Source organism: Lycium barbarum, chromosome 3 (assembly GCF_019175385.1).
Source record: "Lycium barbarum isolate Lr01 chromosome 3, ASM1917538v2, whole genome shotgun sequence".
In the NCBI taxonomy this organism is placed as follows: Eukaryota; Viridiplantae; Streptophyta; class Magnoliopsida; order Solanales; family Solanaceae; genus Lycium; species Lycium barbarum.
Genome location: NC_083339.1, coordinates 140,681,244 through 140,707,707, shown reverse-complemented (window position 1 = coordinate 140,707,707; position 26,464 = coordinate 140,681,244). Strand labels below are relative to the sequence as shown.

Below are 26,464 nucleotides of genomic sequence, written 5' to 3'. Positions count from 1 at the left end.
TCAACAAGCAAACCTTAAATCCAGTCCTCTCAGAAAAATTTCAAATGAATTCTTTCAAAAGCTCACAATTATAAAACATTATATATGGCTTCGAGCTAGACTGCTAGATGGTCCTAGTTAGTGGCGGAGCCAGGATTTCCGCCGAGGGACTTCAAAATATAAAAAAGTAAACATACGAAGAAGCCTAAGGGGGTTCAACATCTACTATATACATAAAAAATAATTTTAACCTTGTAAAAACAGTGTTTTTTTTTCGCCGAGGGGGTTCGGACGATCACTCTCGGCTCTATGTGGCTCCGCCACTGGTCCTTGTGCTCAAAATCACCACTCATGAGGAATTTCTTTATTTGCATTCCTTGGTGATCGGCTCTATGTGACTCCGCCACTGGTCCTAGTGCTCAAAATCACCACTCATGAGGAATTTTTTTATTTGCACTCCTCTGATTACACATAGTGTCTCAAGCAATTTAATGGTTTAACTATGCAAATGTTTATATTTGGCTAGTTTGATTTTTGGTGATGGAGCTTGCGGTCCTGTTTAGATTTTTGTCATGTCCTAAAGCTTCAAATTCTATAACTAGTAGTAGTAGAATTTAAGGACGGGACTAATGGATACCGGATCAAAATCCAAAACTCAGATATACGAGCGGACCCAATAGATGTTCTGGAGCCCATTAGGGTGAAGGCAGTTTAGTGAAATCATAGTATGAATTACTCTCTTGTAAATGGCCTTTTAGACTAACAAAATTTAATAACCCAAGCCCATCTAATCCATTCAAAAATTACCCCATTTCTTGGTTCTTCATTATCTTGTTATTGTAAAAATCCCTTTACTTACAATATTCATTTTTTTTTCTTTTTTTCGTTCCCTAATGCATAATTGTGAAAAGTTGAAGTGCGAATTTATGTTGCTACGTGCAACAAATACCATGCTTGTAGTTTGTTATCTAAAATACACGAGGAAGAGCCAAAAACCAGGTAGGAATGGTGGTTTGGGGAAAAAAAAAAAGGAGTAAAAACTGTTCAATTAAATAATAACATTAGTACAAGATTTATGTGCATCAACTATGGAACTGGGTCAAAACTAACCAGTGATTCGCTCGAGCAAAATTGTGTCCATCTATATATTTTTTAGCTTATTAAAATAACAATTTAAGTTGGGGCTTATAGGGGAAAAAGAGGGCCAGTCACAACATAACCATGAACAGGGGTACCCGAAAAAGGAATGTATTAATGTGTGGATTTGCCCTAGTCGCTGTTGTTATACAAGACAAATTACATTATGTAAATTACATATTCGCTAGTCAAACATTAAAGTCATGTATATATAGTTGATTACATTAAAAAAAAGTTTAGTAATTTTCGGGAAAATAAAATATAAATTATTTCAATTAAACTAAAGTGTAAAGAATACATGTGTTGTTGAAATTATATCCAATTGTCCTAAAATAATTTGCTTGCAACATAAGTTATTTGTTATTTCAAATGATGAAAACGGTTAAAGGGGTGTTCTTCCTTCACCCTCCTCGTGTGGTATCTAATTACCTTTAGTCATGGATGTTTGAAATGGTGGGGTTATGCTTAATTTTGATATTCTATTAGAAGTGTAAAACTTACACAAATAATTACTTTGTAATAGTTTCTAATAAGTTATAGCTATTGTTGACACCCAATTTTGTCCCTCCTTTATTTCAATTTACGTCCTAGAGCTTCTAAATTTATTGACAAGCTAAATACTTTATTTTTTCACTATTTATTGCTACTACTATTAATATCTCTACTTTTATTTTCAACATTACAAGCATTACTTTATCATAAATTTTTAAATAGTTCGTCATCGTTTCATTTTTTGGGTTTGGACTCGTTAAATTAATTACAAGACAACACTTTGTAAAATCCTTATTTTTCTACATATTAATTATTAATTGTCTCCACATAGTACTAATTATTAAATTAGAAGCCCAAAAAATAACTAAATAGAGGAGGAAGGATCAACAATTTTCAGCCAAATTAATGGCCCAAAATACAAATACAATTATTAGCCCACACTTTAATTAATTAGACCAGCCCACATCCCTTATTAATTCGGCCAGCCCAACGACAGACCAGCCCAACCGAAATACCCGACCCGACTGGCCTAATTCTCCTCCTAAAACCTAATCCCTTCAGCCGCACCCCATTTCTCTTCAGCTCTCTCTCTCCTCGATCTCCCTCACCTCACCGCCGCTCACCCCTTCCCTTTCCTCTCTCCTCTCCTCACGTTCCCCCCATTTCATCCCATCCACTTCTCCTTGTCCCCCCACGCCTCACGCTCCTTCCACTTCTCTTTGTCTTCCACTCCTATCTCTCATACGCTCCTCTCTCTCTTTTCTTAAAACCAACGAAACCCTATAAATCGGGGGGGATTTGATGAGAAAGAAAGGGGAACGAATAGGGAGAAAAATCTGGAATCTACAAAATTCCTTACAAAACATAAGTTTTACAGCCACATATTATCCTCAAACTACCATATTTTAGCTTTCGATTCGAACTTTGTCCAATCTAAATGATTTCGGGTTCGTTCGTGTTCGAGCATAGATTCGAGATCCCGACGACCTCAGTTCACTGCGCATAAAAAAGGTGAACCCCGATACCCTTATTGATTTAGTCTTTAATTTCTTCTTTAGTTAAAATCTTAGCTTATTTCTGTCATTTTTATGGTAATTATGTAATTTCTTTGTTGTTCAATTATTTGTTTGATGTTTGGGAATCTGTTAGGATAGGATATTAATTGCTAAAAATGAATTCGAACGACGTTTACTGTAGTTTAGATGTTTAGACTGAATTTCTAGGACTTAGAACCTATCTAGAGCAGAATATACATAGGATATACAGTGGTCGTCAAGGTAAGAGGAAGATATACATTCGATATACATCTGATATACACACCACTGTATGTATATCTTAGGTATATTACGTATATGAATTAGAACAGGCCAGCATTGTCTCTCTTTTACTCTATTTTGTTCAAATAATATGCCTTGATATCAATATAATCCGCTTGGTTTAGATACGATGAAATGATTTATGATATGACAATGATAGTTTAAGGTCTGGTTTGTGCCTAAGTGTGGTTTGCACTGCTTTATACTTTTTTTTTTTTGTGGCTTACTTAAGACTAAACATCTGAGCCTTATGCTTGCCTATGTCCACTTAGTTGTTGGTTGAATCTGTTGTTTGATGGCACATGGATATGTTGTGAATATTCTGTCAGTATTAAGATCATATGTGTGTGGAAGCAGCTGAGGCCTATCAGATTGCATGAATGTGGAAAGTGATCTAAACTTTCATATAGGGATCAGATTTCAAACAATCCTACTTGTCTTTTTCAAACAAATGAATGACATAATTCAACTTGGTGACACTATATGGTTCTATTGCCTCTCAACCCAATTCACATATGACCACTATATAATCCTAGTATTGAACCTGGTTATGTATGACCCTCAGTACCTGGAGGATTTGCTTTTTGCACTACCATGAATTCTATATTAATAGTGCATTCTCGTTTCGTTTTGCATAGTTATTTCTTTCCACATGGAAATTCTGTGACATTGCATTGCATTTTGGACATCTTCCCTCATCATGAATATCAAACCTTATCTCTGTCCTGTTTTACCCTTTGAATCCTACATTAGTGATTATGGTTTACTATTCTCTCTGTTCTAAATAGGTCCTCATGTACCATTGAGTGAATTTTGCATAACCCCTCCCTTTCAGGCATGCAGTAACTTGTCTATCCTTCTCTCATCTCGGCTGCTGCATATCCATCTTGTCCTGGGCCACTGTTTTCTTCTGATTTAGATTCTTTTCATATGCTCATTGGCTTAAGTATAATAACAGTATTGCTGTTATGTTTATCTTCTCTTCTATTTCTTTGTTTAAATGTCAGTCTCATCTAGTCCCCAATCCCTCTATTGTCTACACTCAGTTAGGACCAGATTATCACTCGCATGGTTTTGCCTTATTGCTACTGTGTTGGTTTGCTGAATTTAAAAAACTCTGTCTGCATTTTAATTACTATCTCAGCATAATCATTTATAATCTGGAAAGGTTCAGCTAGTTTACTACGCATTATGGTTGTTTGTTGTTTATTCTGTTGCTACTTTGACAGAACAAACACTACACTTTGAGGGGAAATTAGTTGCCTACTGGTTTGTTCTGTAAAAGAATGGACATTACATTCGATAGGTTTGTCCTACATGTGGTCGAAATATCCACCACGTTTAATACAAGTTGTCATCTCTGCTTGGTTTCTTCACTGATGCCTATGTTAAGTTTCAGTAGCCCTTTGGTTGTTTTGTTTGAATTCCCAAATCTGTTGCTATAATTCCCCTTAACCGATATTGACCTTCTATACATCCATACGAATGTGTACATATGAGATATGCATTGAATATATACAATTCATTGGTCGGTATTGAGCTTGCGTTATATATTTTAGCTTTGTTTTGTTAATCACATACTAATCCTTTTTCCTTTCATTTTTTCTTATGCATGAACATCGCATACGAGCCCAAGCGACTCGTCGTCTTTTCCCGCATTTGGCGTTGGGCTAAAAGCCCAACATAACTTCTCTTGAGTCATCCTACCAGTTTTGTTCGCAGCAGCCTTACTGGGCCGAAGCCCCACAACAAACAGATCACAGCAGCCCAAGAAAGTGGGCTGAGCCCAAGTTATCCACTTAGCTATTTTTATGTTTGTGTGCATTTTATGCGTATTATGGGACTAACATTTTAGTGCTCGTTTGTTAGTTTAGGTAGACCTTAGTGATATAAGGGATTTTAGTTTAGTAATGGGTAGTCAAACTATAGATTAACTCTACAAGCTTTATTTTCTCCTTTTTACATCAAATGATTTATCATGTTTACAACATTTACTTCTAGGATAACTGATTTTTTTTTTTACTGCCATGACTATATGCTTTTAAGCTAAAGGAATCAAGATTTTCTCTCATTGCCTCAAAACACTTGAAATACATCTTTTGTTAAAACATTAACATATAACTTTAAAAATACAGTTTAATTCGCTAGTTGGCGTAATTCATATTCTGAATACATATGAACATTATTCATTCCGTCTCTTTTAGTTTATTTTTAACTAAACTCTTTTATGCAATTGCTATTTTCAACAAGTATTATTTTAAACAACGCTATTATACTTTCGTCTTAAAACCTTAACAACATTTATAAATCGTATTTCAAAATAGCATTAAAAGTACTCTTTTATACAAATTATTATTATTTTTACAAGTTCTATTTTAAATAGCATTCTTGCATATTTATCTATAACTTTAGCCGTACTTACAAAATTACTTTCCTTTTTCTATAATACTATATTTACATTTAACCTAATTAATTTTAAGTCCGGTCGGTTAACCATTGTTAATGGGTCTTAAAGGGTGCCTAATACCTTCCCTTTAGACTAATTGAACCCTTACCTAGAATCTTAAGTTTCGCAGACTTTAAACAGAGTTAACTTTAAGCAATCACTTTAATAAACTTTTACGTGTCCTAATTCACCATAAATAATTAGGTGGCGACTCCTTAAAACACAAACAAAAAACAGGAATCTCCAATACGTCATACTTCTAACTTAACTCACCCGGGTTAAAAAGGGGTCTGACAGCTATAAGTTGAATATTTACGATTCGTAGCTGTTTTTGGTTGTATTTCCGTTGTATCTCGCGTTTTTGAAATACAGTGAAATACAACGAAATACAGCGCGGCTGTTGAGTAAAAAAAAGGCTATATTTATGGCAATAAAAATCTTTTTTCAAATTATATGGTAATTTGTATTAATGGTTCCATGATTCACGCAAACCTCATGAGGTTTTTGTTGTATTCGGTTGTATTTCGCGTTTTTGAAATACACGAAAATATAAAATTTGACAGAATAAAAATAAGTTGTATTTATGGAACATATTCTCTTCTTTCATTTTAAATGGTAAGTCAAATTAAATCAACCATGTATCATGCATAACGGCTGAAGTTTCATAACAACCCACGTTTCTCTCACCAAATTACTCCATTCCAAACTTTTAGAAATACTTCCAAATACAGAAAAATATATATTGGAATACAATGAAATATGGTTGATTGTTTAAGAAATATAAAATTGTAGTATGCGTATATACAATGGAATACAATGAAATGTATCAGAAACTGTAATGAAATGTATCAGAAACTGTTTCGTAAATTAGAAATACATTGAAATATAGCGAAATATACTGAAACGGTACACTGAAATATACAAAAATATATTGAAACAGTGCATTGAAATACACTGAAATATACATAAATATTGAATACAATGAAATGCATCAAAGTTATTTGTGTAAGTTTTACAATTAAATAAGGGTAAAAAACTTATTGATGATAATTAAACTAATTTCAACCAATACAGTTGAGTAAAATCATAATTGAACAGCAGATGTAAAATTTTACATCCTCATCCCACAAATTATAGTCCCACCTTCAAAACGCAAAGCTCACCACTCAACAACAAGTAACATAATGCATAAACTCAGGGTCGGACTCCAATCCCTTCAGTGTTTCAGGCGATAACACCACCTTCTTGAGTTTGGAAATGGAGATGGTAGTAATACAAAAATTCTTCATTAAACACTCGTTAATTAGGGTTTAATAACTTAATTACAATGGTTTTTTTTATTTATTTTAGAGATGGAGATGGTAGTAATACAAAAATTCTTCATTAAACACTCGTTAATTAGGGTTTAATAACTTAATTACAATGGTTTTTTTTTTTTGAGTTTAGAGATGGAGATGGTAGTAATAGTGGTGGTGGTGGTGGTGGTGTTGACGGCGGGGTGGGTGGTGTAGATAGATAAGGGAGGGAGGGGGTATGTGAGGGGAAGGAGAAGAGAGGCCGGTGATAGAGAAAGGAAGGGAGAGAGGCGGCAGTGAGGGGAAAGGGAGAGAAGAGAGAGAAATTTTTTTAGGGTTTGGAGAAGATGATAAATCTTAAATGTGTGGTGAGGGAGAATAGAGAGGTATATGTATTTCAAAAGTTACTGGACCAGTTATGAAATGTAATTTTGAAAAAATAAAGCTATAAAAAATAAATAAACAATAAAGTAGTTATTATTCATAAATAAGTCTTAGAGATAGTTATGGCAAGTAAATTTTCCATTTTTAATTGATTTACATAACGAGAACAGAATTACTGCATAACTAAACTCAACCACAGCCTCACAGTAGCATTGTTATCTTCTCCTCTTCATTTCACAAAAGGGCCATTTATACTTTGAACTTGTTTGAGTGGACTTAAGCATGAGATGTTGAGATGTCAACTCTAGCAGCCACCAATTAGCTATAACTTAATTGACATTAGGAAATTTAACTGCATGGTGCAAAAGCTCAATTTAGATTTATTTACATGTACGCATCTTCCAAATCTGTCGCAAGGAAAACGAATAGCAAACTGTAAACTATTTGAACATATACTTTATGAAATGGTTCATAACTTTAGTAACCATATCCATCCTTTCCTGCTGATTGAAAATAGAAATTGGGAGAGGTGATGATTGTTGGGCTAAAACAATCTAAAGATATAGACAAAGCCGGCCGAAGGGTCAAGCGGCCAAAGTCACCGCTTTAGGCCCCAAGTATTTAGAGACCCCTAAAATTTTATTTCTTCTATTATTTTTATAGATATTTTATTATATGATCATTACTAAAATCAACTTTAGGCTGATTTATACTTAGGGACTCTTATTCTTTTATACACATTGTACTAAGTCATATTTTTCCACTTCAAAATAAATTTGAGTTGTTTAAAATGTATGAAACTATTTTGACATGTTCATAGATATAATTTTTTAATTTCAAATAAGTATATGCTTATCAAATTGATTCTTTCTACAGATAGATAAACCTTGTATATAGAATTTGAAGTTTGAAAAAAAAAATGGGGAATACTTTAAATTCTCTATTTCAAGTTTCCTCCCACAAATTTTTATTTTTTTCAAGTGAAATTTATGTTTAAACACAGCTTCAACTTTCAAATACTTTTTATGAACTGCAACTTCAATTTTTTTTTTTTTTAGAACTTCAACCACATAATGTCCTATTGTCTCCTTAGTGGCAGAAATTTGAGATGATTAGACAATTAGAATTTCAAAAAGCATTGTTTTAACCTTGAATATTTTATAAAATATTGTTAAATCTGGATGAGCAGAGTTAGCGGATACCTCCATTGATGGAAGCTTAGGTAGTCAGTGATGATCAATGTGATGTGCAAGTTGGTAAAATAGCTTATGTTACAAAAATGATAAATTACAAAAATCCATTTTAGACGTCTTATTGATATCTATCTTTAGGCCACATAACTAGTTGAGCCGCCCTGAATATAGATGTATAGTTAATATGTTGTGATATTGTTCACTAACTTTGTACGATTTTCTTAAAAAAGTCTCTCATCATTATGAGCATCAACTACAACTTATATGTAACTTTTTTTTTCCCCAGTTATTAATGTGAGACTTTATTCTCGCACCCAACAATGTCTTTAGGATGAATTCCTGTATAAAGTATGATGTGGCCAACCTTTTTTGGTTGAGCAACATTTATGATAGCATCGGCCACCACAAAGACGTCGACCATCTATTTAACGAAACTCCTATGTGAATTATAATGTCTCAACGAAACTTCCTGCTTAGTTTGGTAACATACATCTGTTTGCTTTTTGTTTTCTTCTTCTGAACTATCAGATGAAGAACCCTTCTTACTCTATTTATTACTTTTTGCTTCTTTTTCATTTTCCGTAACTTGCTAAAACTATGACAAGTTAGCACAAAATTATGGCCTCAAACAGCAACGGATGTCTTCTAATCTATATCTCCCTTTAACCGTGGGCCAGCTAGTTAATTAGCTAAATATATGCTAGGTTAAATTTTACGTAAACAATTGTATACATTTTTTACACTATCAAATTAAGTTGACCTACTGCAAGAGATAATATCTGAGATGATTATTCAACTATGGGTATTTTATTCAAAAAGTCACTCAACTTTGTTTTTTAACCAAAAAATTACTCAACTATAGGTGTTTCACTCTGAAAATGACTCAACTTTGTTTTCTAACAAAAAAATAACTCAACTATGGGTATTTCACTCAAAAAGTCATTCAACTTTGTTTTCTAACCAGAAAATCACTCAACTATAAGTGTTTTATTCAGAAAGTCACTCAACCTATTTAAGTGATTGTTTAATTACATTTTGCTAATTTTTATTGAAAACCAAAATTCTGAGTGAAGCATCCATAGTTGAGTGACTTTCTGAGTGAAACACTCATAGCTGAGTGACTTTCTAGTTAGAAAACAAGGTTAAGTGACTTTTTTAGTGAAACACATATAGTTGAGTGACCATTTGAGATATTATCTCCCTACAACAACTATCTGAAAACATACAGTAATAATATGCGATATATTAGTCCAAGGGTGCTAATCTGGGTTGACCAAGAAAAGAAAATTCTTTAAAATGATAGCATTAACACAAAATTCAAGTGTCGTAGTGTTGATTTGGTCATAGGATATAGATACGGAAGCATTAACCATTGTGCTAAAGGCTCTCAACTAAACCGTGATTCGCTCGGCTCGCTTTTATATGCTTATTAAAATAATTAAAAGGTAGGGAGAAATAGGAGAAAAAGGGGGAATATATAGTCAGCGTATTAATGTATTGATTGTATTCGCCCCAATATTTGGTGTTGCAACACAAGTATAATGAGATTATTGCTATATTTCTCGCATGCCATTGACATTTTATTTTTTGACTCTGGTATGTGGAGCAGTTGACAAATGTGTCGTAAGAATTTATATTTTCTATCCAAGGGTCTTTTCTCCTAACAACCGTAGATGTAATGAACCTTCACTTGATCGGTTTAATAAAAGGAAAATAGATAGACGTAATTTTGGTAAATATTTATGATGTTTACACAAAATTAATTCAATTTATCATGATTAAGTTATTTAATATAGTAAACATATGAATTAATTAACATGACTAAGTGATATAAGTTTATATATACAAATGCATGTCATGCATCTATTAATACATGTCATGCATCTATTAATATAGTGTAATTATCTTAATTAGTTTTTACTTACTCATATATAAAAATTATGACACTTTCAAAAGAACTCGATCATTAAGATCTCAAGGTTAGTTGCCATCTAGCTACAATTTGACTATCATAGAGTCTTAATTAACCGAGGTATCAAAGCTTAATATAGATCCGTCAAATTGACGTGGCGATGGATATGTAATATTTTGGGCCAATAGCTCAAAGTATACCTTGTGTGAGTAAAAAGTGTAAATTTTACAAATTACAACGTGTTGAATCAATTTGCCAAATTGAGAAACAGTACTTACGATTCAGTCCACGTTGACACCAAACAATTTAATCATTGACTATTTTGGAGTTTAAAAAGTTTTCCTGACGCCAAAATGTGAAATACTATTTTGACTAGAAGATAAAATTTAAAAAATAGGATATTCCATTTGGCAAGAAAAACATGTCCAGGAATGGTACTTATATGCTTTCCCAGGAGCACACACATTGTTCCACTTTGATAGGTAAATTAAGAAAGTTCAAGTTCCATTACAACGCGGGGCGGCTACTGGCCCAATGCTTTGCCCTCTTAGGCAAAGTACCATTTAACTCACTTCTATGATCTATCCACTATAAATGTCATTTTAGTCAAATAAATTTGGTCTAAAATAAAATATAGTCTAAAGAAATCATGAAGGTATTAATTATTTTTTCAAATCAACTCTTGAATAATAAATTATTTACACAATTATCTAAATAGTCTGAATAGTTATGATTCACTTTGATAAATAATACTTGAAAAGTAATTTAGACAAATAACACTTATGTTTCATACTAAATTATATTAAAATGAACATTTTAAAACGTTAAAATCATTTAAAGATGAATAGGAAATAGTACCATGTAAGCAAGGCCCCTCGTTTAGTGCCACTCCGAGGGCTCGACTTGCATCCACTTACTCCATCTCTTCTTCTTATACCCAATTTTATCGTTTAATGGTATTAATGTGAATTTTTCACCCAATAAATATAAATTCGATTCTCATGCTCCTTATTTCTCCTATTTATATGGTGAATTGTGAAAGTAGTGCTAGTATAATGTAAATTAGGTTCCGACAGGGGCGTTTACCTGAATTGAGTGATTTTGTATAGAATTTTACATATATCAATACATATCTATATATAATATAAAGGTAGGCATAGAAAAGGTGATGTGACACCTCTCTATGGCAAAAGATTCTATTTATCTTATTCTCCTTTTTCTCCTTTTTTTCTTTCATTTTTTTAATAATTGAAAATTGATCATTTCCTACTTATTGCATCTCATGAGTTACAAAAGACCTCTTAACTATGGAGCAGTATTTGTTTTCACCATTATAGTCCATACATCATGCTTAAGAGAGGTGGTCATTGTGAATTTAAGTTTGTATTCACTGAGGGAAACAGGCATGATTTTAAATGCTATCTTTAATATGAATTTGGAGCAATCTGAGTATAAAAAACCTCTTCATGAAGGATTTTCTTTCCCATCTTTCGTTGGTATAAGGCCCGGATGCAACTTTTGCCACATTTTGACAGGGAGTGTCTTGCTAATTTATCATTTTGAAATTTTTAGATGGCTTAATTTTATTTTAGCTTGATAGTTTATTTGCTCCTTTTATTTTATGGGCTTTCATTTTTTCTTTGTTTTTTTAATTTTATGTAAGGATTTAATTTTTATTTTTTGTATTTGCTGGGTGATTGTGGTGATTTGATAAATTCTCAAAGAATGTGAATATCGAGAAGGAATTGTCTCATCGTATGTAATTAGTTGATTCTTTCATTTTCATTATTTATGCATATTAGAGGTTTAGTATTTTATTTTGAAAAATAAACTAGTAAAGTTATATTTGATCTGGATAGAATTAATTGATTGAGAAAAAAAAATCACGTTTTGAATCGTATTTAAAATGTATAATTTGATAACAAGGAGGAAAAAATTATTCAATGCATATGCTCTCGATTTTAAGAAATATTGAAAAAATTGAAAAGCTCATTACTGGTGTTTCTTCAAATATCAACCCAATTCTATTGCCTAAGAAGACTTTTGCAAATCAAAAATTTAAATTCATCTATATGCAATTCAATTTTCTTAATATACAATTATATGTATGTTAATTAGTAATTGTTTTAAATTTATGTATTTTAATTCAAATTTACCTTATTATTTTTAATACACCTTAAGTTATTCCTAAGTAGGTAATACTTAAACAAGCTTAATTTGAAAATGTATAATTAACTATATATTATACAGAAATATATGTTTTAAATAGCCCTAATGTATGGATTAGTATATGTTAACTCAAAATGTATGTTGCTTAGAAAGGTTTTCTTTCCCACTGAAAAGAGAAATAGTATAAGTTTGTAGTCGTTATTTATTTATTGTTCATTTCATAGATATAATAATACAATTTATAACTGCGCGAAGTGCGAATATATTCACTAATTTAACTATAAACTCAATTAATATTATCTCTCTCTCATGCTCTCGGCGTTATACACTCTCTCATGCTCTCGGCGCACGGTAAGTAAACTTGCGCCGCTAGTGGCAACCATGGGGAAGAGAGGCAAACAAGCTGGCAAACAATCTGGAAAACGTGGTCGTGGACGCCCTCGCAAAGATCTGACAATCAACGAAGGAAATGACCAGGGGAAAGGCAAAGTATCAGAGGTTTTAGGTTCTACTGGACCCACCGCTGTAGTGACTACGCCGGCACAAAATACGATAGCAAGCTCTAGCAGCACACCTATCACAGGGGTGGAACTGAGCTCTGCCTCAACTAACACCGGTGCGTCTAAACGGCTTTTATTGACACCGCCGCCTGATAGAAATTGAAAAGGGGATTTGACGGCTGTGAGTGGTGCAACCAAATCACTAGTTGCACAACAAAGTATGGAGGTAGCTCGTGACCCTGCACCTAAGGCTACATCTGAACCAGCACCAAACGACTCGACTACACCCCTTTTCCCGGAGCCTGCTCCGTGGAAAAGTTTATTTCAGAAGAACAGGCTTGCGACACATGGTATGAATCTTAAATACATTCCCCCAACACTTGTTAATGGCCAAATGGTGGTGTAATTGGAGAAACAAGAGGTTGAGAAATGGAGCAAGGCTTTGATTGTATATGTCATTGGGGAAACCCCGGGATACAATGTGATGAAAAGGTATGTTACTTTTAACAGGGTAAACATCGCCGAACCAGATATCCATTATCATGATGAGGGGTATTACCTTATTAGGTTTCACACTATAGAAGATAGGAATGCAATCCTCTATGCTGGTCCTACACCATTAATAACAAACCTATAGTGTTGCAATCTTGGACCCCAGATTTTGATTTTTCACAACAATTTCCCACTGAAGTTTCATTATGGGTCAAGTTCCCCAAGTTACCTATGTCATATTGAGGCACCAAATCGTTAAGCAGAATTGCTAGTGCTGTAGGTAAACCTTTGTTTGCTGATGAGTGCACTACCAAACAAACTAGAGTTTCCTATGCCCGACTGCTTATTGAGATTAACATTACAAAAGCTCTCCCTAACGAAATCCCAGTGTTTGGTCCCAAGGGTCAAAAATTCCAATAAGAAGTTACTTATGATTGGAAACCTGAGTATTGTGATCAATGTTTGACTATTGGACATAGATGTCCTCCACAACCCAGGCCCTAAGCACCCCCAAATGTGGCTCAGAATAGAAGAAGGAATAACAAGAGGGTTCCCATGGAATGGAAGTCTAAAAGGCAATTGGCAACAACACCAATACTTGAACAAACAATGCAACAAGAACCTGGAACAGCGGAGAATAACCTACCTCAGCAACAACCCATTGTGCTTAATAGTAAAGGTATGATGATACCAGATAAACCACCTGTGTAGAACAGTGTTGCTCCTGCACTTACATCCCGAAACTTCCCTGTGCTGGTATCCCCTTTGAGAATGCATGGAAACCCAAGTAGATATTGAGTAACAGTGTCACTACCTTGCCTAGTGCTCAATGAATTGGCTCTTCTGGAACATTAGAGGTGTGAATAAGAGGTATAAACAGAAAGAATTTAGACAATACCTCAGAAATAAAAGGGTTACTTTGGCAGGGGTGATTGAAACAAGAGTTAAAGCACACAAAGCCCAACATATACTGAATAATATTGCACCAGGTTGGGGAATGATAAATAACTATAGTGATGCTGACAATGGCAGGGTGTTGGTGATTTGGGATCCATCTTGGTACTCCATTACTGTCATCAAACAGGGAGCTCAATTTATTCACTGTAAAGTCAGAGGAATCTCAACTCAGATTGAGTGTCTCCTGACTATTATCTATGGTTACAATACTGCTATACAAAGAAAAGAGTTGTGGGACTCTTTAATGGACTGTGCAAATAGAGTCAATAGCCCATGGCTCATAGGTGGTGATTTCAATGTTGTACTGAGTGCTATGGATAGAGAATGAGGAAATGTTGTCACTATTGCTGAAACACAGGATTTTATAGATTGCATTACAAAACTAATGCTTAATGAACTTAACTGGCATGGTGAATACTTTACCTGGACTAACAAACAATATGGGCTGGATAGAATATACAGTAGGATTGATAGACTGTTTGGCAATGGAGATTGGATGTTACAGTAGGGACAAGTCTCCACTGACTATGGGCTTCCATATATATCTGATCATGCTCCTATGCACCTGTGCTTGCAAGCAACTCAACAACCAGCGCAAATCCCTTTCAGGTTTTTCAATATATGGACCTCCCACGACCAGTTCTTGGGAGCAGTCCAATCAGTCTGGAATTAACAGTTCAGCAAAGATGCCATGAAGAATATTTAGGCAAAACTCAAGGCCCTAAAGCCTCATCTAAAGAAACAAAACACTGAGCACTTTAGAGGTATTGCTTTGCATATTGAACAAGCTAGAAATGAGCTACAAGATGTATAAAGAGCACTCACTAGTCAATGCAGTGAGAGTTTATTAGTCAGGGAGAAAGTAATCATTCAAACAATAGAAAAATGGTCCATGATTGAAGAAGGGGCACTCAAACAGAAGTCAAAAACCAATTGGATCAAATTGGGAGATTCAAATTCCAAGTATTTTGCTGCTGTTATAAAAGAAAGAACTTGTAGAAAGCAAATCTCTGAACTAACATCTCTGGCTGGGGTAAGGATAAATGACCCCAAAGACATTCATGCTGAGATCGTGCTATTTTACAAAGGCCTTATGGGCTCTGCTGCCAGAACTCTTCCTGCTGTCAGTAAGAGCATTATACAGAAAGGTACAGTCCTCAACCATCAGCAACAACTTTAGTTTTGTGCTCCAGTTACAGATGGAGAAATTTACCAAGGACTGTCTTTCATTGGAGATGAAAAGTCACTAGGTATTGATGGATATAACTCTCATTTTTTAAAACATGTTTGGCCTGTTGTGAAAGTTGAAGTGATTCAAGCTATACAAGATTTCTTTGCCACTGGTAGGATGTTTCAGGGTATAAATTGTACTACTTTGACCCTGCTACCTAAAGTCCCAAATCTTGTTACAATTAAAGATTTCGGACCAATAGTCTGCTGTACTATTATGTACAAATTGATTGCTAAAGTCCTAGCAGCTAGATAACAAATTATCATGCCTAGTATTATTTGTGAAGCACAAGCAGGTTTTGTCCCTAGTAGGAAAATTGCTGATAAATCATCCTAGCTCATGAACTGGTCAAAAACTACTCTAGAAAACAGATTTCTCCCAGAGCTATGATTAAAATTGATCTACAAAAAGCCTATGATTCTATAGAATAGCCTTACCTGGAACAAGTCATGATAGAACTAGGCTTTCCCAACAAATTTCTCCAATGGATTTTCGCCTGTGTCAAAACTGTCAACTACACTATTTTAATAAATGGGACACCCTCTGAATCCTTTAATGCTACTAAAGGTCTTTAGCAAGGTGATCCCATTTCCCCTTTCCTATTTTCCATATCCATGGAATACCTTAGTAGATGTCTCCTTGAGCTAAAATATGTCAAAGAGTTTAAATTTCACCCTAGATGTGCAAAACTAAACACACTCACCTGAGATTTGCAGATGATCTTCTTCTTTTCAGTAGAGGTGATTCTACTTTCATCTCTGCCCTTCATAAATGTTTCCTCACTTTCACTGAAGCATCAGGTTTACAGCCAAATCTACCTAAAAGTTCTGTCTATTTTGGTAGAGTTTCTCAAAGTGACAAAGATCTTATTCTTCTCCAGCTAGGGTATGGGCAGGGAGATCTACCTTTCAAGTACTTAGGCATTTCCCTATCCACCAAGAAACTCTCTATTATACAGTGGCAACCTTTGATTAATAAAATCACCAATAGGATTACTTCTTGGACAACCAAAAAACTGTCCTATGCTGGGAGAATTCAGCTTGTTTAGTCAGTGATCTTTGGGATACAAGCTTATTGGGCCCAACTTTTCCCTATCCTTATTCATGTACTTAAAGTTATAGATGCCTATTGTAGAAGCTACACATGGTCTGACACAAATACTATCACTAAAAGAGCTGTAGTTGCCTAGGACAAATACTGCTTACCTAAATCAGTAGGGGGCAAGAATTTGATCAACATTCAGCTATGGAATAGAGTTGCTTTAGCAAAGACATGCTGGGACTTGGCTCATAAACAGGATAAACTTTGGATCAAGTGGATATATGCATACTACATCAAAGGGGGGCAGATTCATGGCATGGTAATACCTAAACAGGCTTCTTGGATGGTTAAACAAATATTACAGGCATCTCTTACACTTCAATAGATTCAAACTTAGCCAGTAAGTAAACACAACATGATCAGATCCATATATCTCCAACTGCTGCCTGTACTACCAAGAGTTCCATGGAAGTCACTGGTTTTCTCCAACAATGCTAGGCCAAAAGCTAAGTTCACCATGTGGTTACACCTTCATGGTAGACTACTTACTGTTGATAGATTACTCAAATGGGGAATCCAAGCTGACTCTAAGTGTGTGATGTGTCTGACTCATGATGAAAATATGGAGCACCTGTTTGTACAATGTCCTTTTGCTGTAAAATTGTGGGAAGGACTGCTTAGATGGCTACAGAGACCACTAATAAATGCTACTACATAGGAATGTTATATCAGCTGGATTATTGCTAATGCCAATGGAAAATCCATCCACGCCTGCTTCTTTAAAATTATAGTGGCTGAGTGTATCCATGCTCTATGGATAGAAAGGAATGCTAGATTATTCGAAGGAAGGCAGTCTACACCGGATGCCATTGCCAAGACCATTGCGTATGCTTGCTATGTACGAGCTATCCCAACCATGATGACATACTTGATCAAGCTTTCCTTCTAGGTGTTTTATTTGATATGAACTGAGAGCATTATAGTGAGGAGTGTTCTGTAGGTACGTTTTTGAGATAGTTTAGCTGAGATATAGCTAATTATGGTTTTGTAACTCTGCATTTGGTGATTAATGGAAAAATAAGTTGATTACCAAAAAAAAAATTTATCTATATTAACTTGAGTGCGCTACAAAAATTTATAAATTTTAAATTATGAGTACATCTTCACCAGAACAAAAATATAAAGAAGCTAGAGAGGTGGAGCGCGCAGATGGTGGGGTGCGGCAGGGGGCGGGGGGGACGGTTGGGAGACAATGATTCACGCGGTAGTTTATAAAAGGGAAACTATGTCGAGTAATAATATCTTGGGAAAACATAGAAAGTACCAAAATTAATAATCGTAAAAGGAAAAAAACAAAAATGGGGCTCCGAATACGTGGAGATGCATGAAGAGTGTGTGAGTGGCACGCTCCAAATAATAAAAGGATATGAGTTTTGGTAGGGACTTGATGTAAACATTTAAGCAGTGGCAACTGGCAACCTTCCTTCCCATCCTAATTCTCACTACAGTTTGTTTGGGCAATAAATTGGCATCCCTTATTCCTTTCAATTCCCCATTTTCACCTTATCATAACACGTCCATCATAACACGTCCTTCATTCCTAACCACTCACTAGTCACTCGTCTTGCTTTCCTTTACCAGTTTTAGCTTCTGTAGCACATATTTTATCTACAAAAACAGAGAGTATTTATTAGCCCACGAAAATACACGTTAATAACTTCATTTGTTTGCTTAATTCATTTTGACTAATGCAATTTAGCTCATCTAAAGGTTAGACTATTTCGGACTAAATATATGGACTAAATTTTGAGGTAATTAAATTATAAGAAAACAAATGCTAAAGAAACTAAAACTTGATAATAGTTGAGTGCATTGGACTAATGACCCCTTGTTTAATCTAAGTAACCTTTGGGTGTTTAATAATCTGCCCGTTTATTAGCTCCATTTTTTTTAAATCCGTCCAAACTCAATCTAATTAACTCGTCCATTTGATATCCCTATTATTTACTACTACTGTTTATTTTGATTATTAGAATTTAGACATGAACATTATTTAGGGATTTGGTAGTTGAGAAAATGACTATGTTTATGACTTTCATCATTTAGTGCAATTGCTTTCTGAAATTTAGTGTGTAGATATCGCAGTTGAGAAGAGGAATATGTCACATTCTTATTAAAAATTCAAATTCCTTGCTACAATTTATCAAATATTTTACAGTAGTCCATCTAATGAGATTTTTTTTTAAATAATCATTTTTGATGGGAAAGTGTAATAACAGAAAATTAATGTATAGTTGCAAAAGTATGAAATAACATACATCTATAGTATGAAGTAAAGTGACCAAGCGGAGAAAAGTTAGTAAAGTGACCAAGTGGAGAAAAGTTAAAAACTAGTAAATTCAGAACTCAAAACTTAACAACCGTCACGATAAATTTAATTTCCATTATTAAAAAAAGTTCAAACCGAACCTTGTGCAGTCCTAATTGAGGGGTCGTTCAAACAAGGTTACTCCAAGATCAAGATTATAATTAGAACAGATCATCACACTTTTTATATGTGATAAATAAATTCACACTTTGATATAAAATTTATTTTAAGTTAAGGAAATCAAACACTAGGCAAATTTAATTAATCCCTGTAAACTTGAGAGTTCAAGGTTGGATTCGTCAGTCGTCACATAGAAGTCGCATGGAAGAAATTACTCCATCTATTTCAATTTATGTGACACAATTTTAATTTCTAGAGTCAAATAATTTAATTTTGACTATAAATTCGATCATAAAACGTGAAATCTTTAAGTTTATTGAAATAAAATATTACATATTTAAAAATTACGTAAAAAATACTATAATTACAATAATTGACAATTCAAAATATTTAAAGATATATAAAAATCACAATTTTTTTTCATTTGAATCTTAAAATTCTAAAGATAGCACATAAATAGAAATGAAGAGAGTAAAACATTATTGGACATCACCCAAGGGAAAATGGCGCTCTCTCACAATTCTGTTGGCATTTAAGCTTTGTTGATTGTTGTACTAAATGACTCTGCTAGTCCCTATTTAGTTAAAAATAATATTTTCTTTCTTCTTCATCATACCAATCTTTTATTTTCTGCCTATATAAACCAGCGATCACGTGAAACGACATGATGCTTTGGTTAATAATTAACTCGAAATTACTATATTTAAAGGTAAACAAGTAAAGTAGGTACCCCTCTTCGTAAAGGCAAGTACCATGCTTCTGCCTCGTCATGTCATCCCTTCAATTTTTTGCTTTGGATCACACTTTGAAATCAACCCTTTTATTTCAACTTGTTCCTCGGAATTTGAAATCAATTAATCATAACACCAATATTTATACTTCTTTCAGGATCCCTGGTTTTGTTAAAATTCACTGATGGTGGAAATAAGTTAAATTCAAAATGAAAAGAAAAACAAGGCAAGTTTTAATATGCGGCATCATGTACGCAAAAAACCAGCAAATTGGGTCCCCACACTCACCACATCAACTCTCAAACAGACAACATCACCATTCTCCCATTCCCCATCTTACTTTCTCAGCCACTTTCGTCTCCTAGCGCGTGAATCCTCAGTTGCAACAAAGTACACACTCTCAAAATCCCCATCATCAAAAGCAGCTGCTCAGTGCCACGTTTCAGTAGTGGGTCCCCCCATACGGTCTGTCTTAAGAAAACAGGAAAACCACAAGTGTAATCCCATTTCCAATCGTTGCCTTCCATTCAACACCAACACAAAAGTGTGTGTGTCAATTGGCATCTCGCCTTCTCCATTCCATACATATTTGTACACCTATGGTTACTGAACGATGGAAATTATCACTTAAAAATACCTATAATTACGTAATTCACTATAAAAGTAATTAGTGGTCGTTTGGTAGGTAGAAAAAATATAATTCCGGGACTAATTTATCTTAAGAATTATTTTATCCCATCTGGATAGTGGGATAAGGTGGAATATCCCACCCTTGAGATTATGCTTCATTTTGTACCGTGTTTGGTAGGAGGTATAAATTTATTCTCGTATCAAACACGATACAAAAAATTAGTGTTGGATATTCCAGCTTATACCATGCACCAAACGACTCCTTATTGATTGGTAGAATTCAAAAATTTAAAACTAATAGGAGTAAACCTAATAACTTGGGCCCAAACTCAATATTGGAATTGATCTTCGTTAAACTTGTACAACAAATTATTAGTTTAGAATTTACGAACTCAAAAAGATTAAAATCTCAAATTCATATAATTCAAATCATCGCTCCACTTGTGCAGCGACGGAGCTCGAAAGTCAAGTTTAAAACTCATAAAGTCAAATTCTTGTTCAGCATTTATACCGCTGTAGATAACTTAGCAATTGTTATGACAAGAAAAGTCAAATTATGGCTCCGCCTGTGTATAAAACTTAAATCCTTTCGTACACATTAGTCCAAGGACACATCCACGCACTTCGATACTGTACATACTATATATATATAACTACTTCATGTCATACTGGCCATTTATTATTTTTAATTTAGCACTTAGCAGTACCCTTTCCGATTTTATTTGCCTTTGCCACCACTATCCCCACAATCTCATTCCATTCCATCCTCTCTCATCTTCCCCTACACTTTTCCCTTTTCCAACCTCTCCCCCTACCCTTTCCACTGAAGAAACAAAAATACCAAACATGACTGAAGAAGAGTGGCTTAAAGCAGCAATCATGGATGACACTATGGTTGCTGAATTACTGTTACGTCTCAATCCATCTACCAAGTCAAAGAAGAAAGGCTTACCGTCGCTTGAATGGACTGTTCGTCAACGAAGGTCTAGACCAGTTTCTGTTAATGCTAAGAAACCGGTTACACGTGCTAGTCCAACAACTCCCTTGTCCTGGAGTGGGGCCACATCAGTTAGTGGTGGTGGAGGTAGTCGAGGTGGTGTTGATGGTGGGTATGAAGAGTCTAGCGAACCACCTCCTTTGAAAAGTACATCAAGTAACACGAGATCTAAGGTTTGTATGTTTGTTCTTCTTCTTCTCTCTCTCGATGTGCGTGATTTTCGTGTACTGTTATTAGTTTGTCCCGAGTAAGGTAAGGGGACCCTACTATGTGGGATTTCAATGGATATGTTAGTTGTTGTTGGTGGTTATTAGTTTGTCCATCGTGTGTTGCGTTTACGGTGAACGGTGTGTGGTGGTTGTGGAGAGTTGTTCGTTGACGTGTCGCGTGTCATTCAATTTGTTCCTCTTTGACTATTAGGATAATTCTTTTCAAGTTTCAACGCGTCCATTGGAAGCAATAGTTATAGGATATCTGTGGTTTCATTGGTCTCATCACCTGTCATCACTGTTTTTTCATTTTCAAATAAAAAACAAAAAACAAACTCTATTGCATTTAAAAAACCATTAGTGTCATTTTATCTGATTAGTTATAGTTTAGTAGGTTTCCGGTAAGAAGACGGTGGTTGTCGTTGGTGGCTCCGTTTTATTAGACGCGTGTTGACTAAAGTGCCCTGCTATATATAAATCTCCTGACTTTCCAATTTCCATATATTCAAAATTAGTGTAACTTCTCTTTTATTAAATTACTATTAAATGAATAATTACAAGGATGAGAAAAGTGGTGACTTTACTTCAAAGTATGTTGTCAGACGCGCAAGATTGAATGACTCTTCACGTTTTTCTCTCACCAGCCAAACCCCCCATTATTGTATGGCGTCTTCGTGTCACACTTTATATAGTCCTCAAATGACCAAACCACCCTTTATTATTCTTAAGGGATATTTTTTTTTTCAATTCTATTTCAGCCGACCCAATGAAGTGACCATGAAAAATGTCGCCAGTCTTTGTCGGGGTTGGTCCTCTTTTGAACCATTGGATTTGGTACTGAATTGCAAAAGAAGCATTAGCCCCACTAGCCTCCACCTCCTCCATTAGTCAAACCCCTTTTTGTCCTCACTTTTCAGTACCCCTACTTACTTTTTTGTGTCCTAAGTGTGATTATTGGGGCCATTTACGTCTTTTTATTATTTGAATATTTAGTTTTTTATTTTTTGTTTGGAGAAAGGGGAGTGGTTTGGAATTTAGATGATGAGTAAAGACTAAAGAGGATGGCGTGTGCTCGTGGCAAATAGGTCTGCGTTCAGTTTGGTGGTAATGTTTGTTAGTGGTTATGCACTATAATGCATCTCTCCGTCCGAATTTATGTGATACTATTTGACTAAACATTAAATTTTTTTAAAAAAAACTTCTGAAAATTATGATCCAAAATAAGTCTTAAATATTTCTGTGATTTTAAATTATTTCATAAATTAAATTATTTCTAAATATAAAAATATATATTTTTTTAAAATTAGCTAAAAATGAAAGTGTGCCACGTGAAATGGGGCTAGAGGAAATATTAATTTGTAGTCGTGTAAAGCGGAGGAAATGATAATAAGTGTGGTAGGGTGTAGAGATAGCTTAAACTGCGGTTACAGGGTCAGAATATAGTATCTACTATCTACCAGTATGAGCTTGTCGTTTTATTCACCTCCACAATCTAAACGCCATTTGGTTGAAAGCAAATGAGAACGAATATTTTGGGGAACCCCACAACTGTACAGTAGTCAATTGTTTCATGTGATATATCTAAGTTTATAGCTTACGTGTATAAGATAAATATCAGTGATTGTTACATTTAGAATATATGGAGAGCTTCCACACAATCCTTTTCTTTTTTGTACTCATCTTTCTCTCTTACTACACTAACAAAGTATTTTCATATTCTGGCGCAGTCAAAAAAGTTGGACCACCAAACTGTTGTAGCTAATTAAATTAAGATTATAGTGTGTCATACCTATTGCTTGACAGCTTCTTATTGTTAGCATAATGTTATACTTTGGCGAGCTAATCAAGAAGTAAAAGTAAAGTGTTTTTAAATGCAGGGATTCATTAGAATTGCATGTGTAAAAAGTCGTCCTAGGGGTGGTTATATTTATGTACGAAACAGGTGTATAGTTGTCAAAGCAAACTATGACTATTATGGGTTTAACTTTCTATTATGGGTTCTCTATTTACCTACATCTCTTATGCTTTTTGAAAGAGAAATCTATTGACTATTATGGGTTTAACTTTCTAATTTGGTCATTTGGATAAGGATGGCATGTAGATTGCAGATTGTCTCAAACGTTTTTTTGGCTTATATTGTTACAGAGTCGTGATAATATCTACCTTATAAAAAAAACAGGGTCGTGATTTATGTTCTAATCTCTACCTTATAAAAAAAAAAAAGAGAGTCGTGATTAATGTTTTAAACACACGAATAGTGTGTTAAATATGTAACTGAAAATTTTGTTCCTCTTCCATCTAAAACCCCTCGACATGTCTTCCATTCCATATATACTTTCTCTTTGCAGCAAATTGTTATCCAGTACTAATTTTTTGAAAGTGAGCATGCTTTTGGTGGGACATATCATTTATCTGCAGATTTTGCTTGACTTTCAGGTTAACAGTACTAGTGATGTTGCTACCACCAACAAGAGATCAAGAAAGAAAAAGGTTAGCATTTACCCTCGGCTAAGTTATGTAAATCACAATTTGCTTATGGGAATTGAGATATAGTATAGTTCATCACAAGTGTAACATTGTAAATGCGGATTAGTTTGTAGTTTGAAGGAAGACCCATTGGTTCATCACTTTCTTTGATTCTTATTAAGTGCCTGACCCGGAATGGAAATGTTCTATAGCAATATCCCAGGACTACAAAATTGCTTATTAATCTTTTGCCTGTTTGACTTTCTCTGACGAACAGACATTGACTGAGCTGAAAGAAGAGGAGATCTTGCTAATTAAAGAAAGAAAGCAATTGAAGAAGGTATTCTTCTTGGCTGTTTGTGATTGCTTGTCCTTATAGTTGAATTGTGTTTAAGTTCCTGCATTAACACCACTCTATGCAGGAATTAGCTATAGTACACGCCAGTTTGGAGAAACAGAGGGATACAAATCAAAACCTGAAAAGAATGAAGGTAAAATGGGTAACCTTTATGGCTTCTTGGCTGGTCTATTTAATCCTATGCACACCTCTCTTGTAGACTGAATTTGTCTTCGCAAGTGAATCAACGACACTTAATGGTTAGCGCGAATGATGAATCTTAGCTTGAACATGTGGATGGATATTCTTGATTAATTTGCTAATTACTTTTTCAACGCAACTTTTTTTCAGGAAAAAATAAAAATAAGATTGCTGCCTGAAACTAAGAATAAGCAAGCATTACCTAGTTTTTCTCCTCTACAAATCAAGAAAGAATAGAGGAATAGAAATTGTATACTAACTTGATATCCTTTTCTCCAGCTTGATTTGCACCCTCAGCAGGCAAATGAAAGAGGTACAATTGTTGCATATGACGGGAGTTCCAGTCAGTTTCAGCAAGTGGCTCTACCAAGTAATCCAGCCATTCCTATTGCAGTATTGCCATCATCTCTGGAAGAGAAGCAAGATGTTGCAACTCTGGAGTCTAAATTTGTACTTCCAGACCTCAATATTCCATTTGGCGAGGATTCCAGCACTGAAATTCTTTGTGGAGTGAACTGAATACTAAAGCATTACACAGGCATCTTCCAACAAAGAAAGACAAGTATAATGAGAAGCATCTATAACTAGTAAGGGCTAACCCTGTTATAGGATGAATTATGGAGTCAGTTGTAACTAAGGACCTTCCTTCACCACTTGCCAAACAGAACTTGCCCAAGTGGATTTTTAGTCATGAAGGTAGTGAGGGTAGTTAGGATCGGATGTCAACCGTAGGTTAGAGATCCTAACTCATTAGTTGCAGTAACATTCTTTTCTGACAGGTTTCTTCAGTGTCCGATTCTTTGGGGCCAACCCTCATTCCTTCTTAGTTTCTCTGGAAATATCTACAGATAAAATGTAACTATTTTATATAGTAGTCCATCATATATCTTGAATACCATTACTCTCTTTGCTCCATTGATGCATCTACTTGCATTACATTATTTGGCTGCATATATTTTCAAACCAAGCAAACATCTGCATATCAAGCCAACAGAGGCTTCCTTTTGAAATAGTTGTGGCATGGTGTCCTAGTTTCATCGAGCTTGTTCATTGAGAATACTACTAAAAAAATTAGTGTAAAGCATATCTAAAATTATTTATATATAGAAATGCTGATCACTGCCATCACAAAGCAGGAATAAAATATGCTGGAGGAAATATGTACAGCAACTCTGCAACACAAGTCAAATTTCTGCAACTTCTTATTAGTATTCTAGCAAGGGAAGCTCATTAATTTTAGTTTTTGCATTCCTTATAGTAGGTTTGTAATATTCAGTCACTCCAAGTTCGGTCTGAAGCTTGGTGGAACTTGAAAAACAAAAAATTGCTAGCAAATTACTCTCTATATTCTGTTTTTTAATAGCTACACAGCTGCTCACATACGCACGCAGCGGGAGAGGGGGCGGGTACGACCGCAATATTATACTGTAAAAAATATGTTTCATTAATGACATACTGCATATTCTACGTAATAGTCTTGGCGATTCAATCTTGATCCAGATTTACAAAATAAATCTGGAATTCTTATAATACACCACTGCAGTCAAAGGCAGAAGATGGGACATGGTGTATAGTATGTGCTATATATATACCAAACAAAAACTAGCCTGATGACACTCGACATCTGTGGTGCAAGTAAAATCCCCTCAAGCGATCACTAAAAGCAGAGCAACAGGGCGGAATAACTCTCCTTAGTTATGGAGACAAAACCACCAAACTACTTAGAATTGATACTAACTTGAGGACACTTCTTCAAGTTTCTCTCTCTCAATGATCTACAATTTTTCATCATTGCCTGTATGCCCTCTGCTGTCACCCCTTTACAGTTCTCCAAGTTTAACTTCAACAGGCGAGAACATTT

General features: G+C 34.7%; 1 protein-coding gene across 2 annotated transcripts; it reads left to right on the top strand.

The window, feature by feature from the left end:
• The first annotated feature begins 21,017 nt into the window (after positions 1-21,017).
• LOC132633052 (uncharacterized) lies at positions 21,018-25,518 on the top strand. Of its 2 annotated transcripts, none has more exons than XM_060349247.1 (5): positions 21,018-21,563; positions 24,036-24,089; positions 24,343-24,405; positions 24,488-24,565; positions 24,883-25,518. In XM_060349247.1, exons 1-5 carry the CDS (start codon positions 21,054-21,056, stop codon positions 25,120-25,122), a joined length of 945 nt encoding a protein of 314 aa, XP_060205230.1. In that variant the 5' UTR covers positions 21,018-21,053; the 3' UTR covers positions 25,123-25,518. The 2 variants fall into 2 exon arrangements, with proteins under 2 accessions (XP_060205230.1, XP_060205231.1); XM_060349248.1 differs by having other exon boundaries at positions 21,058-21,563; positions 24,488-24,556.
• The last annotated feature ends 946 nt before the right edge of the window (positions 25,519-26,464 follow it).